The sequence below is a fragment of the Schistocerca nitens genome, chromosome 5, assembly GCF_023898315.1.
Source record: "Schistocerca nitens isolate TAMUIC-IGC-003100 chromosome 5, iqSchNite1.1, whole genome shotgun sequence".
Classification (NCBI taxonomy): Eukaryota; Metazoa; Arthropoda; class Insecta; order Orthoptera; family Acrididae; genus Schistocerca; species Schistocerca nitens.
Genome location: NC_064618.1, coordinates 868,914,707 through 868,935,008, shown reverse-complemented (window position 1 = coordinate 868,935,008; position 20,302 = coordinate 868,914,707). Strand labels below are relative to the sequence as shown.

Genomic DNA, 20,302 nt, shown 5'->3' with positions numbered 1-20,302 from the left:
TTCTTGAAAGAAGAACACCTAACTAGACTGTATTTTCCTGCTTCGCCTGAGAGCTGTGGGTTGGAGGTAGGGGTTGGCATGACCACCCCCCCCCCCCCCCTGCCCCCAGGTTTTGGCACCATTACACTCATACAATAGTCTATAAAACTGTGTTGAAGAGGCTTCTGTACAAGACTTTTTGTTTCACTTAAACATTAGGGTCATTTATAGTAACAGAATTTACAACAGATGCAGTCAGCACTGCTATTTCTACATTATTGTAAAGCTAAATTAACATTGCAAATTAACAAAACCAGCTATGAAAGCATAAAAGTATTAATTATAATTTTCACAAAGTCTAGAAAGATATTGATGATCTTTATAGTCGCTATGTATATACCGCATTTAACTCTGACAGAGAGCAACTTCTAAAACAATAAAAATCTTTCTTCATTTACTAGCAACTTTAAAACATCTCAGTGAATCTTTAAGATAATTTCTAGAATGTATCATAAATAAAGCTGTTCACTTTTGTGGAGGTGTCGTTCCTTTGACAGTTGTACGATGCATGACACGTAGTCCAACTTCGCTGTGTGGAAGCTGTGTTTCGGGGCTGGCTTCATGACCAACAGCAAGATTGTCAGAAATGATGAAATCTCCTGCCTCCCACTGTAAAAAACATGTTAGTTGTTTAGTCATCATAAGCATTTTACTGTCAATCTTTGTGGTGGTTTCTGTTTTCATGTTGTCAAATTTGGTTGTACTGAGACAACATGTTTTAGTTATATTTTCCTTAAAGATCTTTTTATATGTTATAATAAAAGACTAAAAATCAGTTATCTGTTCATATAACGGTACTTCATAACACTGTTTCAATTTAGAGAAAGATGATAATTACTTGGACTTGTCTGAGTATGAGTTGATATTTATACCATCAGGTTAAAGGGAGTTTACAGGGCCTATGCGGGCAATGTTAAATTAGTCTACTTCATGTACCTTTATCTCTAGAACCAATGAAGATAACACTGTACAATTTTTACAGCTATCTTATCCATGTTATTTATGTCTACTGAACCAGAATTAAGAGATGAGGTACAAAAGAAGGAGAGATATATATGTATTTTCAATTATGCTATTTTTTATTAGAAATAATTGTACACACAATGCCCTAGATGGCCTTCTATTCAAGTTAGTGCTATGGTTGTGCTTCAGTAGGTACAATATATATTAATGAAATAGGCGTCAAAGTTTCATGTAGCTGTCACAAGTAGGTTTTGATATAAGGGAACATAAAGCATAAAAAATGTACATAATATTCTAGGGCATGTTTTGTAAAATGTGAAAATTTTCAAATTTTTGCCTGCAAACTCCCCTTAAAATGGGTAGACACTATTATTAACAATGTACTTAAGGCGTTTCTCAAAAATGTAATGCTAAGATATATGAAGTCAGCTGCAAACAATAACACAGATCACCTTTTTCTTCTCTAGTGAAATGGTCTGAGCCTATGCCTACATGTAGTGTGTTTTAAAACAATGGAAAATTCAGGTAGGAATGTCAGTAATATGAAAAGGGCAGACTGCTACTCATTTAAAATGTCATCATTATGGTGAGTATCAAACTATACTTTTCAACAATACGAGAGAAGGAAAGTTGCTACTCACCATTTAGCAGAAGTGCCAAGTTGTGATAGGCACAATAAAAAGATTCACACAATCCTAGCTTTCAGCCATTAAGGCCTTTGTCAGCAGTAGACACACATACACATACGCACACACACACTCACGCAAGCGCAACTTGCACACACATCTGCTTTCTCAGAGAGCTGAAACAGTAAACACTTCCTGGTTATACATGACCAGATAACTTCACCGTCATACAGAATTTTCACCTCAACAGAGAGAATATTTTGCTGTTCCACAAACATTACAGTTTACAAACAATCCTTCCAAATCACGAGAAGATTTAGGTTAAATGTAGAGCTCTGCATTTTGTGGAAGATTCCTGTTTGGCCACACTCCATTAATACTAGACAGGACCATGGTATTGGTAAGATGTAATTATTCCCCTCCTCTATTAGCCTTAACATGTGAGTAATAATAGCTGCTATACTGATATTCATGCAGATTCCATAGCTAAGGTGTTCTAAACCACACTGTTCAGTCAGTCACTGTGGTGACACATGCCACTCCAGAGGAGTGATGTATATCCCTACATCTTCTTACCAAAAAATGATACTTGTGAATGAAAACTATGAAATAAGAATTTCATAGTTAAAAGCAGAGATCCAGAGTCATGTTCGTGGGAGATGTGAACTCAAACATGCAGAAAAAATGTATAAAATTTAATTTGCTTATTTCCTGGTTTTAGGAAGAATGAGATTTTCATGCTATAAAATATATTGTTGGTATTATACACCAAAGAGTAAGACAGTCTTTGATTAGGTTTCAAGGAAATCAGTGCTGGTTTGGAACTGGATGCAGAACAGTCTTGTCTTTGGTTTTAGAGTGGACTTACAGTTTTGGTCTGAATACTGTGAACTAATCGTGTAACATGTACATCATTTGCATCCTTTTTATTTAATCTTGTGACTATTAATGGAATGCAGAACTGAAGCACAATTCAATCTCATCAAACTGGTATCATACAGAAAGGACCAAGACTTTCTATAGTGAAATTCAAAAAGTTTAAATCATGAATCTGATCGTTTGAAAATGTTGGAACTGGAAAAAAGCCACAGTGTCTTCATACTGTGACCTTTGACTTATACTTAAAAAATCCAAACCTGAGAAATCATTCCATAGGATCATCGAGATGATGAGTATTAAAAGTCTTTTTGGTTGAGCAACAACCATTGTTGAACTGGTATTCTACACCTCTGTTTGCCATTACATTCACTCAGCATTTACAGGTCATAAAATCCTGATAAATAAATGTAAATACATCATTTACTAAGAACAAAAGAAGGGTCAGCATTGATCACTGAAGTAGAAATCTTTATTTCTGTTGCAACACAATTTCAATCATGCATTACGATCACCAGTGTTGTAGATAAAATAAAACTAAAATAATCGCACTGCACTGTAACATACACATCTGCCCAACTATGCAAGCAGTAAGAACACATAGAAGAGATCATTTGCATCAATGAATGCAATAGGGCTTGCTCCTTACAGCAACCTACGAACAACAGTGACCTCTCCAGTGATCATTATTACACAATCTTTTATTAATGAAAATAGAGGGCACAATGGAATATAGTATCTATTCCATGCACACATCAAGAACCTTAAACATAAAGATCTGCAGGATTAATAGTAAAATCATAAAAGTGTCAGTGCTCACACCTTCTGGCCTGTGTTTCTGGAACCATGTCCCAATGTATGTGGTGTAGCATGAGCCATACTAGAACATAGTATTGCAACCATTATGTTAACGTAACACTGAAATAATTCCAATGAAATCAAAAGAATTGATTTTCATGGTTAGGCCCTATGACACTAATTTTTATACTCATACAGTTCCAAATGCCTATATGACAGATACAGTTTAAAATACAATGTAGGTATAAAAATACACAACACTGTGTAAAAACTTTTAAAAAACCAAATTACAAATTCATTATTATTCAAATTTTAGTAAAGTGATTGTACTCACATGCTCTGGCATTAATTTTGACACTTGCACATTTTTGAATGACGTATGACAACCATGTAGATATAAACAGATATACAACAAAATTTAAAATCTTTTAAAAACAGCACAGAAAATGCTTTAAATCATATTTAGGTAATGTGACTCTAACATCATGTATTGCCATAATGCACTCTTGGGGTTTGAATCTGGAGAATGACTACTCCCCTTTACTTCAACTAAGACTTAGTTACAACATAACATTACAGTTTCCTGTTATGAAATGTTTCTTATCTGGACAAAAAAGGAAACACAGAGTAATTGTGTATGGTCCTTCCAAACAGATTTTGTTCCTGCATGGTGTTCTGCTGCAGTGGCTACATACAAACTATCTCCATCACCTCACAGAATTTGCGATATTTTCCTTTTTCAGCCTTGGGCAACAATTTTAAATGTGATGTCAGATCAAGGGTGGGCACGGCCAGTAGCAATAAAATGAGCTGCAAAATTAGATATGTCTACCATATCCCTCCTATACAATGTCACATGCCCACAGGATCTCACTTCATGCCTTCTTACAGTTAATCCAACATAAATGACATGCAGAACACACCAATCTGTTTACACCTGAGTCCTGCAGCTGCTCATATTTATGAATGTTATTAATTACTGGACAACCCAACATATTTTCAGTGGATAGTGTCACACTAATATTCTGTTTTCTAAAAATTATAGTTATTCCTACGCTGACAAAACCGTAATATGCTTAAGTAACAATTTTTTTTTTTTGCTCCTTCACTGTTTTATGTGTTTGGTTGTTATTGTATTGCTCATATTTTTGGCAACATTGTTATAAATATCCATCACATACTGCATTGGGTAATTATTATTTCTGGTTATATACTGTATCACTTTTGAATCTTTGTCATGATTTTGTATGAAAAGTGGTAACCTAAACAATCTATCAAAAGAAAAGAGGAAGAGAACTTTCTTGTGTTGGTTTAGATGCTGAAATGCGACAATGTACTGTACCTAAAGACATTCCAACAAGATACATAAAAATGATTCCATTTAGATCAAAATTTACATGGGATAAGCATAAAAATTTTAATGAGGCAAACATGCTCATAACCTCTTTTTACTGCACAAGCTGACACAAATTATTAGTAAAAAATTTATTAATTTCTGCAGACTTTGCCTTCTTTCAGTCACAACTGCTGTGCGCAGTACTACTTCGGAATAACTCAATGGGTTCAAGTACCATCTTCAAGTGGCAGAAGAAAGCAGCTGATGTCTATTAAGTTTTTGTATGTCCATCATTTAGACTGGAGATTTGGGAGACCACAGCCATTCACAATTGTATGAAAATGAAATGCCTACAGCTGTCCTATTTTATTTACTGTGTAGCTATCAGCTTTGGTGCTTCAATGCGCCATCTTCAGGCCTTAGTTGATGCTGAAGGGGTTATATATGGATCATGATAACCACTTCAGTATCAACTGAAGGCACTGAAGCACCAAAACTAATAGTTAGCCAATATATAAGATCATAAGGACAGCTGTAGGCATAGTCATTTCATTTTCTTACAGTAGTATATATTTGGTCTAACACCAAGACAAGGGTGTAAAAATCACTTTAAAGAACTCAAGAAAATGACACTGCATGGTATGTATGTCTACAACTGGTTAATGGCTCTGAGCACTATGGGACTCAACATCTATGGTCATCAGTCCCCTAGAACTTAGAACTACTTAAACCTAACTAACCTAAGGACATTACACAACACCCAGCCATCACGAGGCAGAGAAAATCCCTGACCCCGCCGGGAATCGAACCCGGGAACCCGGGCGTGGGAAGCGAGAACGCTACCGCACGACCACGAGCTGCGGGCAACTGGTTAATATAAGCTACATAATATGTTACCAATTTTAACTTAAGATCCCAAGTCCATCTCCATAATACTCAAAACATAGTAACATAGATCTTCAGAATTCAAGACTGACATTAACACAGAAGCTCAGAAGCCTATGTTTGAATTTCTGTAACATACTCCCGAAGACAGTGAGTGATCTACCAATGAATGGTTTTAAACATACTAGAGAAATGTGTTTCAAATGTATGCCATACTACTCAACTGATGAGTTTCTAAGCAGTGGCATACAGCAGATATGTGATGTTGTTGTTGTTGTGGTCCTCAGTCCTGAGACTGGTTTGATGCAGCTCTCCATGCTACTATATCCTGTGCAAGCTTCTTCATTTCCCAGTATCTACTGCAGCCTACATCCTTCTGAATCTGCTTAGTGTATTCATCTCTTGGTCTCCCTCTACGATTTTTACCCTCCACGCTGCCCTCCAATACTAACTTGGTGATCCCTTGATGACTCAGAACATGTCCTACCAACCGGTCCCTTCTTCTAGTCAATTTGTGCCACAAACTTCTCTTCTCCCCAATCCTATTCAATACCTCCTCATTAGTTATGTGATCTACCCATCTAATCTTCAACATTCTTCTGTAGCACCACATTTCGAAAGCTTCTATTCTCTTCTTGTCTAAACTATTTATCATCCATGTTTCACTTCCATACATGGCTACAATCCATACAAATACTTTCAGAAACTACTTCCTGACACTTAACTATACTCGATGTTAACAAATTTTTCTTCCTCAGAAACGCTTTCCTTGCCATTGCCAGTCTACATTTTATATCCTCTCTACTTTGACCATCATCAGTTATTTTGCTCCCCAAATAGCAAAACTCCTTTATTACTTTAAGTGTCTCATTTCCTAATCTAAATCCCTCAGCATCACCCGACTTAATTCTACTACATTCCATTATCTTCGTTTTGCTTTTGTTGATGTTCATCTTATATCCTCCTTTCAAGACACTATCCATTCCATTCAACTGCTCTTCCAAGTCCTTTGCTGTCTCTGACAGAATTACAATGTCATCGGCGAACCTCAAAGTTTTTATTTCTTCTCCATGGATTTTAATACCTACTCCGAACTTTTCTTTAGTTTCCTTTACTGCTTGCTCAATATACAGATTGAATAGCATTGGGGAGAGGCTACAACCCTGTCGCACTCGCTTCCCAACTACTGCTTCCCTTTCACGTCCCTCGACTCTTATAACTGCCATCTGCTTTCTGTACAAATTGTAAATAGCCTTTTGCTCCCTGTATTTTACCCCTGCCTCCTTCAGAATTTGAAAGAGAGTATTCCAGTCAACATTGTCAAAAGCTTTCTCTAAGTCTACAAATGCTAGAAACGTAGGTTTGCCTTTCCTTAACCTTTCTTCTAAGATAAGTCGTAGGGTCAGTATTGCCACACGTGTTCCAACATTTCCACGGAATCCAAACTGATATTCCCCGAGGTCGGCTTCTACCAGTTTTTCCATTCGTCTGTAAAGAATTCGCATTAGTATTTTGCAGCTATGACTTATTAAACTGATAGTTCGGTAATTTTCACATCTGTCAACACCTGTTTTCTTTGGGATTGGAATTATTATATTCTTCTTGAAGTCTGAGGGAATTTCGCCTGTCTCATACATCTTGCTCACCAGATGGCAGAGTTTTGTCAGGACTGGCTCTCCCAAGGCTGTCAGTAGTTCTAATGGAATGTTGTCTACACCCGGGGCCTTGTTTTGACTTAGGTCTTTCAGTGCTCTGTCAAACTCCCCATGCAGTATCATATCTCCCATTTCATCTTCATATACATCCTCTTCCATTTCCATAATATTGTCCTCAAGAACATTGCCCCTGTATAGACCCTCTATATACTCCTTCCAACTTTCTGCTTTTCCTTCTTTGCTTAGAACTGGGTTTCGATCTGAGCTTTTGATATTCATGCAAGTGGTTCTCTTTTCTCCAAAGGTCTATTTAATTTTCCTGTAGGCAGTATCTATCTAATCCCTCGTGAGATAAGCCTCTACATCCTTACATTTGTCCTCTAGCCATCCTTGCTTAGCCATTTTGCACTTCCTGTCAATCTCATTTTTGAGACGTTTGTATTCCTTTTAGCCTGCTTCACTTACTGTATTTTTGTATTTTCTCCTTTCATCAATTAAATTCAGTATCTCATCTGTTACCCAAGGATTTCTACTAGCCCTTGTCTTTTTACCTACGTGATACTCTGCTGCCTTCACTATTTCATTCCTCAAAGCTACCCATTCTTCTTCTACTGTATTTCTTTCCCCCATTCCTGTCAATTGTTCCCTTATGCTCTCCCTGAAACTTTATACAAACTCTGGTTCTTTCAGTTTATCCAGGTCCCATCTCCTTAAATTCCCACCTTTTTGCAGTTTCTTCAGTTTTAATCTACAGTTCGTAACCAATAGGTTGTGGTCAGAGTCCACATCTGCCCCTGGAAATGTCTTACAATTTAAAACCTGGTTCCTAAATCTCTGTCTTACCATTATGTAATCTATCTGAAACATTCTAATATCTCCAGGGTTCTTCCATGTATACAACCTTCTTTCATGATTCTTTAACTGAGTGTTAGCTATGATTAAGTTATGCTCTGTGCAAAATTCTACCAAGCAGTTTCCTCTTTCATTTCTTAGCCCCAATCCATATTCACCTACTACGTTTCCTTCTCTTCCTTTTCCTACTGTCAAATTCCAGTCACCCATGACTAGTAAATTTTCGTCTCCCTTCACTACCTGAATAATTTCTTTTATCTTATCGTACATTTCATCAATTTCTTCATCATCTGCAGAGCTAGTTGGCATATAAACTTGAACTACTGTAGTAGGCATGGGCTTTGTGTCTATCTTGGCCACAATAATGCGTTCACTATGCTGTTTGTAGTAGCTTACCCGCACTCCTATTTTTTTATTTACCATTAAACCTACTCCTGCATTACCCCTATTTGATTTTGTATTTATAACCCTGTATTCGCCTGACCAAAAGTCTTGTTCCTCCTGCCACCAAACTTTACTAATTCCCACTATATCTAGCTTTAACCTTTCCATTTCCTTTTTTAAATTTTCTAATCCACCTGCCCGATTAAGGGATCTGACATTCCATGCTCCGGTCCATAGAATGCCAGTTTTATCTCTCTTGATAACGACGTCCTCCTGAGTAGTCCCCACCCAGAGATCCAAATGGGGGACTATTTTACCTCCGGAATATTTTACCCAAGAGGACGCCATCATCATTTGACCATACAGTAAAACTGCATGGCCTCGGGAAAAATTACGGCTGTAGTTTCCCCTTGCTTTCAGTCGTTCGCAGTACCAGCACAGCAAGGCCGTTTTGGTTAGTGTTACAGGACCAGATCAGTCCATCATCCAGACTGTTGCCCCTGCAACTACTGAAAAGGCTGCTGCCCCTCTTTAGGAACCACATACGTGTTTGTCTGGCCTCTCAACAGATACCCCTCCGTTGTGGTTGCACCTACGGTACGGCTATCTGTATCGTCGAGGCCACGCAAGCCTCCCCACCAACGGCAAGGTCCATGGTTCATGGGGGGGGGGGGGGGGGAGATACGTAATAAGCAGCCAATAACTACCTACAAGTGTGTGATAGTAAAATATAAGCATTTACACTTGTTTCTGCATCGTACCTAGTTAAAAAATAATTACATGTGATACTACCATATGTGGTTAATATAATGTATTATTATTATTATTATTATTATTATTATTATTATTATTATAATATTAACACTGAATAGTAACACATTCTGTATGATTATTGTATTATCAATATTATTTTAGCATATATATCTACTTGTTCTACACACACATATTTATGTAATTATACAGGGTGATTCAAAAAGAATACCATAACTTTAAAAATGTGTATTTAATGAAAGAAACATAATATAACCTTCTGTTATACATCATTACAAAGAGTATTTAAAAACTTTTTTTTTTCACTCAAAAACAAGTTCAGAGATGTTCAATATGGCCCCCTCCAGACACTCGAGCAATATCAACCCGATACTCCAGCTCGTTCCACACTCTCTGTAGCATATCAAGCGTAACAGTTTGGATAGCTGCTGTTATTTCTCGCTTCAAATCATCAATGGTGGCTGGGAGAGGTGGCCGAAACACCATATCCTTAACATACCCCCATAAGAAAAAATCGCAGGGGGTAAGATCAGGGCTTCTTGGAGGCCAGTGATGAAGTGCTCTGTCACGGGCTGCCTGGCGGCCGATCCATCGCCTCGGGTAGTTGACGTTCAGGTAGTTATGGACAGATAAGTGCCAATGTGGTGGCGCTCCATCCTGCTGAAATATGAATTGTTGTGCTTCTTGTTCGAGCTGAGGGAACAGCCAATTCTCTAACATCTCCAGATACTGTAGTCCAGTTACAGTAGCACCTTCGAAGAAAAAGGGACCAAAAACTTTATTGGCTGAAATGGCACAGAAAACGTTCACCTTAGGCGAGTCACGTTCATACTGAGTTGTTTCCCGCGGATTCTCAGTGCCCCATATATAGACATTGTGACGGTTGACTTTCCCGTTAGTGTGGAAAGTTGCTTCATCACTAAACACAATCTTTGAAACGAAAGATTCATCTGACGCCTAGTCAACAGTGCCTCAAGCGAACAAATGTACAACTAAATGAAACTTTATAGCTCCCTTAATTCGCCGACAGATAGTGCTTAGCTCTGCCTTTTGTCGTTGCAGAGTTTTAATTTCCTAAAGTTGTGGTATTCTTTTTGAATCACCCTGTATTTTACAGTTTTAAGTACTGAACACAAAGACAAAGCCAATTTCATAGAAAATGTACCAAAAGACAAACGAAGATTTTGTTCTATTCAGAACAAGAGCCAGACTTTTACCAAGAATGAATGACTAGAGAACACAAAACAGCATTTTCTACAAGGGAATAAAAATTGTGCAACAAGCTGTCCAAGGACATCAATAAAGGCAATTAAAATCCAAATATTTAAAAAGTCAGTTGAAACAAATTCATACTACTGTTAACAACTATATAGATAACATAGAGTGGGAAACAGTTAAAAATCAAAATAATTTAATAATAAACAACAGTAATTTATAGTATATGGTCATAACTTAATGAATCTAAATATAAAATCCTATACCCAGGATCTATGCTGGATATTTGTAAGTGCTTTCAGTTTTCTTGAGCTCAACGTCTCATTCACTGAGGTGAGATTCTGGCTCACCTTTTTCAGATGAGCAAAGGGGACAACACAAACAATTCAGTAGAATGGCAGAAGTATTGTCAAGGTCCTGAAGCCTGCTGAAAGAGAAGAGAGAGATAAAATCTCTCTCTCTCTCTCTCTCTCTCTCTCTGTGTGTGTGTGTGTGTGTAACACATATTGTTCCTACAATTCATAGTAGGGTTGAAAACAACGGTGTCAAATGTGAAGGCCTTAAAAGGTGACAAAAGGTTCAGGAGTGATATATGAAATTTCATGCTTACCTTGTGAGAATATTGTATTTTTCCACCATCCCGAACAAATTCGTTATGTATGTCTCTCGTAATGCGATCAAATTCTTCCTCTGTAGCAAAACGCTCATTAGGAGTTCCTTTGTCCCACAGATAATTATTTGTCATACCAAGATGAAAACAAAGAACCTAAAGAGAAATGTTACACATTACATGAGTAATGTCTTAATGAAACTACGAAGATGCTATAGTATAATCCTGACTGAATAAATGAATTAGTTATGCACACTTCTACCTGATGTGTTCCAAATTAAATATACTGAAACTTATTTTATAAATCAAATGTGAAGTAAAGCATGGCTTACATTCTATTTTTCTCCTTTAAAGCAGTTATTAAGAGGATAATCATTTTTTGTTAAAATGAAGTATTTCAGAATAAAATCAATCTGCATTGCAAACTTACTTAATGTCAGTAACACATCTCACCCATTTGAGACATTAGCAGATTGTGTAGAAGTAGCTGGATATGAAACCAATCAGTCACATAGCCACATAAAATGGAAGATAGGTACAACAGAAACTGGATATATAATTCATCTGTCATAAAAAGGACACTGTGCTGCATGTGGCTCATACTGCCCTTATTTTTGAAGTGTGGCCCTATTTCATTTTGCTATAGCTGTGTAAGTTGGTATGTTCAAGTTCCACCTCGCATTTTATGTTTTATGATGTATGGATGGATGGATTACATACACATTTAGTGTTGGGTCCATTTTCTATTTTATATAGCTATATGATGAATATGTTCCACACCCAGCTACTTTTACACAACCTGATGAAGCCCCCCCCATAAGAGCAAAACACATCATTCACATTACATAATTTCACAACCAAGACCATTTTTATTCTGAAATACATTCAAAACTGGTTCCTGTAACACCCTGCCACAATGGAATGGTATACTTTTTAAAATGAAGTATTAAATGGTGCTTATGAGTATGAAGTGTATAGCTTACTTAGACATTTTAAATGTATGTGTGCACACTACTGATGGCATGATGTGATTGGTATTTGGAAATTTTCTAAACAGGTAGTTTTATCTTCTCTCTGACTATTTATAAACAAATCAGAGCACATAAAACATTAATTTTTGCCTACTGAAACACTAATTCTTTTTCTATTTTAATTTGACAAATTAAATTTTCTTTTGTGATAAGAAAGTGAATTACAGGCAATCAGTTGCAGAAATGAAAGGATTATTCATTTCTCCATCTGACTGGCTGTAATTCATTTCATATTCCCATAAAGACTCCATTCAACAGTAGCTATATCCAACCATGTTCAAGGTTTTAAAACACACGTGTTTATTGTTTAAACCAGTTAGTTCATTGAACAGACAGTTAAAATGTCATCTGTCAAGCGTCTGTACCTAATCTCTAATCTGCAGGTCACAGTGCATAGCAGAAAGTACTTCATATCAGTATTACTGATTTTCTGTCTTACTGCATCAGCATATTGAGTGAATGAAAAAGAACTATCTATGTGCCACTGTACATGCCCTAGTCTCTCTCTGTCTTATCTTCATAATCCCTGTGTGAAATGCAAAATGGTAGCAACACAGTGGTCACATAGTACTCTTCAAATACAGATTCTCTAAATTAAGCCAGCAGATACAACAAGAACTATGTTGTCTTTCTTCCAAGGATTCCCATTTCAATTCCCTGAGCTGTTACATTAAACAATTTAAAGTTATTACATATTTTGAAAACAATGATGATTTGGTACAATAGCTGTACATCACTATATTAAAACTACGAATTTCAGGCAAAAGGCAGATGCAAGGTGACTTAGACCTGATTTCTAACCTGTGTGATGAACGGCTGCTTGATCTAAATGTAGAAAAATATAAGTTAATTCAAATGAGTAGGAAAAACAAACGTGTAATGTTTGAAAACAGCATCAGCAGTGTACTGCTCGACACAGTCATGCCGATTAAATATCTAGGCGTAATGTTGCAAACCGATATGAAATGGATCAAGCAAATAAGGATGGAGGTTGAGAAGGTGAATGGTCGACTTCAGTTTATTAGGAGAATCTATGGAAAGTGCAGTTCGTTCCTAAAGGAAACCGCATACATAAAATTAGTGTGGCCCATACAATACGAGACTGGAATAGAAGGGAGAACCGATAGAGGTACTCGAGGTACCCTCCGCCACACACCGTCAGGTGGCTTGCGGAGTAAGGATGTAGATGTAGATGAGTACTGCTTGCATGTTTGGAATTACCACTAGGTCAGATTAAAGGGAAACAGTGAAGTAGTTTAGAGAATCTGATTCAAAGACTGCTATGCTGCTAATGTTCCATATTTCACATAAGGATAGTTGCTGATAAATTCAATCAGGATGCAAGTAAAGAGGAGTAGCCCAACATATATTATCTGCATCTATTGTAAATGTTTTATAACAATTTTAATTAGCCTCAAAACATTTTAGGAAGCTAGAAATTCTTACCACAGGTTTTTGTTGTACCTTAATAGAAATCTCATTTTGTGTATTTGCTTCAGTTCTTAAGGGAATAAGCAACTTTTTACTCCACAGATTAAAAGACAATTATCAGGCTTAATTTAAAGTTATCTGTTCACTGTCCTGTAACACATTTCACAGTCCAAAATGCAGCTCCACTGAGAAAGCTGTTCTCAAACACAGGATGAGTTAGTTGACATTCGTAAGCAGATGGAAATCACCCAGACTGCTGTCAAACGGTTGGCAGCTACTGGGAATCAGTGCATTGAAACAGCTCCCAAGAGCCATGAACCTATGATACCAATACCAGAGGTACCCAAAGTGGTAATGTCTCCTATGGATCCTATCTCCTCTGCGGAAAGTACAGGATCTGTTGTTACTCGACCACTTGCCTGCAAGTGGCACGTCGATGGTTGATCTGGGACGGCTGTACAGGGTGTACAAGGACTCAGAGTGTTGCACCAATTCCCCTAATCAACAAGTCTGAGGTGCTGTTGTTCACAGAAACTGAAACCGAGCCAGTGGGACTCGCTTCACCTGTTTTGGGGAAATCTGTTTTGTCTGGTTTCAAGATGTGACGAAAGGATAGGACTCTATTAATCATTGGCACTTCAAACATACAGCAAATGATGGTACCTCTTAGGGAAACGGCAGCAAGGGACAGAAAAGGACACTAGGTGGACTCAGTAGGTAAGGCTGGGGGCCTCATTCAACAGGTTTAAGAGGCTATTCCAGCAGACATTGAGGGAACAGGATGCCACCAATTGCAGATTGTCATCAGAGCTCCAAGGTCATACTTGCACCATTCCAGTCACTGGCAGAGAAGATTGAGAAGACCAGCCTCGTCCATGCAGTTTAAACAAAGCTCACAATTTGCGGCACTATCCCCAGAACTGATCATGGCCCTTTGGTTCTGTGTCGAGTGGAAGGACTGAACCAGAGACTTCAAAGGTTCTGCAACAAGCTAGGCTATGACTTCCTGAACTTGCACCATACGATTGAGGACTGTAGGGTCCTCATAAATGGGTCAGGTGTGCACTACACATCAGAGACTGCTATTCAGGTAGCTCACAATGTGTGGGGTGTATGCAAGGGTTTCTTAGATTAGATGGATCTCAATCCAATTCAGGTAACGATAGACATTGGAAACCCAGAAGTATCAGTGTAAGATTGAAAAAATGGTTCAAATGGCTCTGATCACAATGCGACTTAACTTCTGAGGTCATCAGTCCCCTAGAACTTAGAACTAATTAAACCTAACTAACCTAAGGACATCACACACATCCATGCCCGAGGCAGGATTCGAGCCTGCGACCGTAGTGGTCCTCGGCTCCAGACTGTAGCGCCTAAAACCGCACGGCAATTCCGGCCGGCGTAAGATTGAAAGAAATGCCTCCCACAGGTGAGAGTATTAAAATCATAATGGTTAACTGCGAAAGCATTTGCAATACAATAGAATAGATGTTTATTGTCTCTTAACATATCATTTCAAAGTCACTGACTTAATGTACAGGTGACTCGTCAAAACACAAAAACTGGTTTACAGTTTTTCTTAGTAATATAGTAAACTGTACTGGATATGTAATTAATACGCAACTAATAATTTTTCTTAATAAGTAACTAACTTTTAAAAATTAACAGTTCTAACCAATTGCACTCTCCTGCTCAAATGTTCAGATTATCCTTAATGAATTCTACTGAACAGTAACTTTTCTGAACTCATTTCTCACAGAAGGTTTTTTCCAGTGTTTCTATATGTAAACTGCGCAACTCTCTTCCTTTCACTTTGTTATAAATTTTCATACACATATACGGAGTTTGAGCATAAAGTTTTACATGGTAGGTGGGCAGCATAAAATTATTTTGATATCTGCTGTTGTAATCATGTTGAAAATGATTTGCTACAAATGGATCAGGGTTACTATGTACAAAGATAATCAGCTCATAGATGTATAGTGAGGGAATACTTAATATAGTTAGATTTTTTAGGAATGGGTGACATGATTTTCTTCATTCTACATTGGGCATATTTCTAATGACAGTTTTCTGAAGCGAAAATTTGACACACCGTAGTGCCTCGAGAATTTCAGTGCAAATTCTAAACACACTCGGCCCCCCACCATATCGAACACCTGATATTTTAAATATAAGTAAGAGAACAGAAACATATCTACTGTGCCACTGGTTCCTCTGTACAGGTTGGAAGTTTGTAATGAGAAGGTGATAAGCGGGGCAGTCAAACGGCGCAGACAAGTGTTTGCTGCAAGCATCACAGACGCATCATGAGACGACATGGAGTAATTAAATGCTATTCTTTGTTGTGTTAGTGATTGTGATTGTTGAAAAAAAGAAAAACAAACAATTGACTGTAGGCTTTTAACTTACTTCATGTCTTAGCTCTGAACGAAGCAAGACACATGAGATGTCCATAAATTATTTGGTATTAAAACCAGGCAATTGTGATTATGTTTAATTGTATCTAATGGGTATTGGTGTACTTGACTTGCAAGAGTTTGTATGCTTATATGAAACTAGTGGAAATTGAGAGAGAGATAGTATTTGTTTGGTTCCTCTAACCAGCATTATTTCTTCGGAGAAGTTGTGGAGATCGACGCAGCCACATATCCAGAGAAGAGGATTGGCTAAATGTTTCAAGTAAGTCAACTATAGTAAGAGAAGTGTGAGGTCCGCAATCCAGCTTTGCACCACTTCTCGTCGTCAAAATCGTTAGAAAACACGGATTGAGTTACTCAAATACAATTCTGTACCTTATTATTGATTCAAAGTAGCTGTGATACACTACTTTTCTTATGTCCATACTGGTTGTATTGTTCAATATCCTCACTGCAAATGTTTAGCTATTTAATTTATTTGCAAGATACTATATATGTGAGACCATGGTAGATTTTTACCCAGTTGCATTCCTAGGAATTTCACACAGCTATCTTCCTGCAAATCCTGTTTTTTGTGGTTGATATGAACATTATTTAATTTTGCTTGTTTTGTTTTAAACTGTGTTAACTGAGTCCTTTCCAATTTGAACCCATTTACATCAACTTTTATAAAGTACTTAATCCAGTTTGAGGAATTTGGTCAGTACTGTTACTTTCAATGATCACAGATGTATCATGTGCAAATAAAACTGACACTGAATGTTAAGTGGTAGGTCATTTACGTAAAATGGAAACAGAATGGGAGCTAAGACAGAATCTTGGGGTACGCCTTGTGAAATGGTTTTCCATTTTGAAGTATAAGTTCTTTTTATCTGATGATATGACCACTCTGTCTTCCACTGGTTAGGTTGGACTTAAATCATTCTAATACAGTGCCCTAATTCCATATTTTTCCAGTTTACAGAGTAGCAAAGAGTGTTTCACAATATCAAAGGCCTTTGATAAGTCACAAAAAATTTCTGTGGCAGGCAGTGAGATGTGCAGAGAGAAGCTAATTTTATCTACAAAATGGTTTATAGCAGACACTCTGGTTTTGCTTTTTTGAAATTCATATTGATTTTATGAGAACTTTTTCAAATATTTTTGATAGTAATGGAAGAAGACAAATTGGGAAATAGTTTCCCTATATGTTCTTTTGCGTCTTTTTTGAATAGTGGCTTTACTACTGTGTAGGTAAGTGTGTCTGGGAAATAACCTTCTCGAAGGGGCTGGTTAACTATTGTACATAGTGGCTGTGCAATTATTTTAGACACTGTTTTAATTTGCAGTGATAGTATCAAATTTTCTGTATCTTTTACAGCAGTTTTGCTGAATTTACTGAAAGTTAATCTTCAAATGACCTTACATTTCTACATTGATATTTGATTTGTTTACGTTTATGAAGAATTCATTAAATAATTGTGAAATCTGAGCAGGATTTACAACAGTTTTGTCCTGTACCTGGATTTCAGACCGAGCGAGGTGGCGAAGTGGGCAGCACACTGGACTCACATTCAGGAGGATGGCGGTTCAAATCCATGTCCGGCTATCCTGATTTAAGTTTTCAGTGATTTTCCTAAATTCCTTCAGGCAAATGCCAGGATGATTCCTTTGAAAGGGCATGGCCGAATTCCTTCTTCATACTTCCCTAATCCAATGGGACCAATGAACTCACTGTTTGGTCCCTTCTGCCAAATCAACCAACCAGCCAACATTGATTTCAGAAACATTGTGGCCTCTAGCTATGGTACCTGTTTCAGCTTTGATCAATGACCATACTGTCTTTGATATGTTTTCACTATCCAAAATAAAACTATTATTTGTCAGTTCTTTTACTGGATTTACAACTGTTTTAAAAGTAGTTTTGTAATTTTTTTACATAGGTAATAAAATCCGGATTTTTTTAAAGTTTTAGTTCCCTATGAAGCTGTCTTTTTCTTGCACTAGGGATGTTTATTCCTTCAGTAATCCTATTTCTTTTATGAAATACAGTACGGGGGAAAGTTTCATTAAAAACATGTAGGAAGTTTTCAGAAAGTAGAAAAATTTTCAGAGCACCTTATTTAATCTGTGATGGAATAAGGTCATATATTCTGCGGAGAACAGGGCTTTTTTTTTTTTTTTTTTTTTAAAGGTTCTATTGTTTTTTGTAACTCCATAAACAGAGCACAGTGATCAGGAAGCACTAAATCTAAACAAAACTTATTTGCCTCATTATGAGTATGATTGGTTAAAATATTACGGTATCTATACATGTTGCAGACATTTCTTTTACTCGAGTAAAATCAGTGAAATTGGCACTGAAACCTAATATTTGAATCATGACAATGAATTTTGTTTCATTGTTGGCTTCACTGGCTAAATCTCTGTTGAAATCAGTAGTTACTATGACTCTTTCCTTGGTTCCCTTTTGGAGCTTTTGCAACAGGCACTGGAATTTCAACAAAAATAGTTACCTTATTTCCGCACCTGTAATTCTATAGACCAATAAAATTAAAATATTTTGCCCTAACTCTACACAGCAGCTTTCAAATATACATTCTTCATTACGGGAATCGAAATCAAATCTTGCTTTATACTCCTTTGATCTATCCACAAGTATGTATGATCCTCCCCGACTAAAATTAGTCCTACAAAAGCTGATGGCAACATAAACATTAGGAAGGTTATTTAAGATTTCATACTATCCTTTGTAAGCAAGTGTTAATTCAAGCATACAACCTTAATATATTTATTATTTATGACAAAATGATTTATAAGTCGTTAACTTTTGTTTCTCCGTCATTTGTATAGTTTGAGCTTGACCCCTTTATATTCAAGTGCATTAAGAATGTGTTGTCATTTTTTTGAATATTCTTAATGGCATCTGTTTTGAAATGCGGTTTATGTATTTTCGTTTCAACATTGTCATTAATGTTTGCACCCCCATCTCCGCAGTTGTACATATTAGGGCTGTTGGTAAAACATCGATATCAAAATGGCAATATCACAGTCTAAAGACTGTAGCAATATGGAGTGCCAATAATTTTATTTTATGTTATTTATTTTTCACAACTGTTGGTCAATATTTAAAGTTACTCTTTTAATTTTACTTTCACTGAAGGAGTATTACTACTTTTTGAGCTATCATCACGTCCAATGTTTCTCTTTTGAATGTGTGAAGCAAATACATGTGGCACTGAAGAAAAAGTCCTATTGCCGTAGGAGGTGGTGGTGTGAATGGAATAACAAGATTTCAGATTTTTAATGCAACCAGTGTGCTATTTATTTACATCGGCATTCATCAAAAACAGTTGCTGAAAATGAACAAAAATCTATTGTAATTGCTGCTGAATTTAACATAGATACAGCAAGCAAAACAAGCATGTCAACTAAGTTTATTGAAGTAATTCAAGAATATGGCTTTAGACTAAATTTCACTGACTTCAACAGAGTAAATGAGCAAACAGCAGCATGCATAGACAATATTTTAACAAATAATACATTCGAGGACACTGCTTCTTCTCTTTAAACCTAGGTATCTCAGATCACTCTGCTCTGCTTATAGAATTAATCTTATGAAAAAATAGCAATTAAAAAAAATGGGAGAGATGCTTCATGAAAAGACAGTTCAGTGAAGAAAACATAAACCTGTTCTGTTATAGATTAAATGAGGCAGACTGGTCATTACAATAAGAAAACTCGTGTTCAGAAAATTTTGATAAATTTTTAAACAGTTTTACATGTCGTCAATGAAACATTTCCACCCATAGCCTGCCCAGGAAGGGCAACAAATAAACTAAAGTGGATTACCACTGGCATAAAAATATATAGTAATAGAAAGAGAGAGCTACATACTGAGCTGAAATCAAATAAGACTCCTGAGTTCATAAACTATGTTAAAGTGTATTAAAAACTATTTAAGAAGGTTGCAAAAGCAGCAAAGGAAATGGAAAACACTAAATTTATTTTTAAAAAAAATCCAAGGCAGTATGGACAGTAGTCAAATCTGAACTTGGAATCAAACCTAGCAACCAGGAAATCTCTAAAATAGAGGTACATGACAAAATAATTGTACATCCAGCTGAGATATCAGAAAATTTTAATAAATTCTTCATAAATGTAGCAAAATCTGATGTTGATGTAGACTCTTATCAAAATAATATACATTTGTTTGGCTCAAGTCAGAGCAAGAAAGAGAGCCTACTTAAATTTAACAAAGTAACAGTAAAAGATGTAGAAAAAACTATACTAAACCTAAAAAATAAAAATTCTGTGGGATGGGATGAAATACCTGCCAAAGTCATTAAAGCAGCTACAAATATAATAGCATACCCATCACACAAATTAATTAATTAATCACTTGAAGAAGGTTACTTTCCAGAATTTCTA

General features: G+C 36.6%; 1 protein-coding gene across 3 annotated transcripts in view; it reads right to left on the bottom strand.

The window, feature by feature from the left end:
* Nucleotides 1–297: 297 nt before the first annotated feature.
* The window catches only part of LOC126259547 (uncharacterized), a 167,709-nt gene continuing 147,704 nt past the window's right edge, over nt 298–20,302 (bottom strand). For all 3 annotated transcript variants that reach the window (XM_049956431.1, XM_049956428.1, XM_049956430.1), the window contains exons 4-5: nt 11,011–11,166; nt 298–648 (exon numbers count right to left, since the gene is read on the bottom strand). In XM_049956431.1, the coding sequence (XP_049812388.1) occupies nt 505–648; nt 11,011–11,166 (300 nt within the window). In that variant the 3' untranslated portion in view covers nt 298–504. The remainder of the gene's footprint in view (nt 649–11,010; nt 11,167–20,302) is intronic.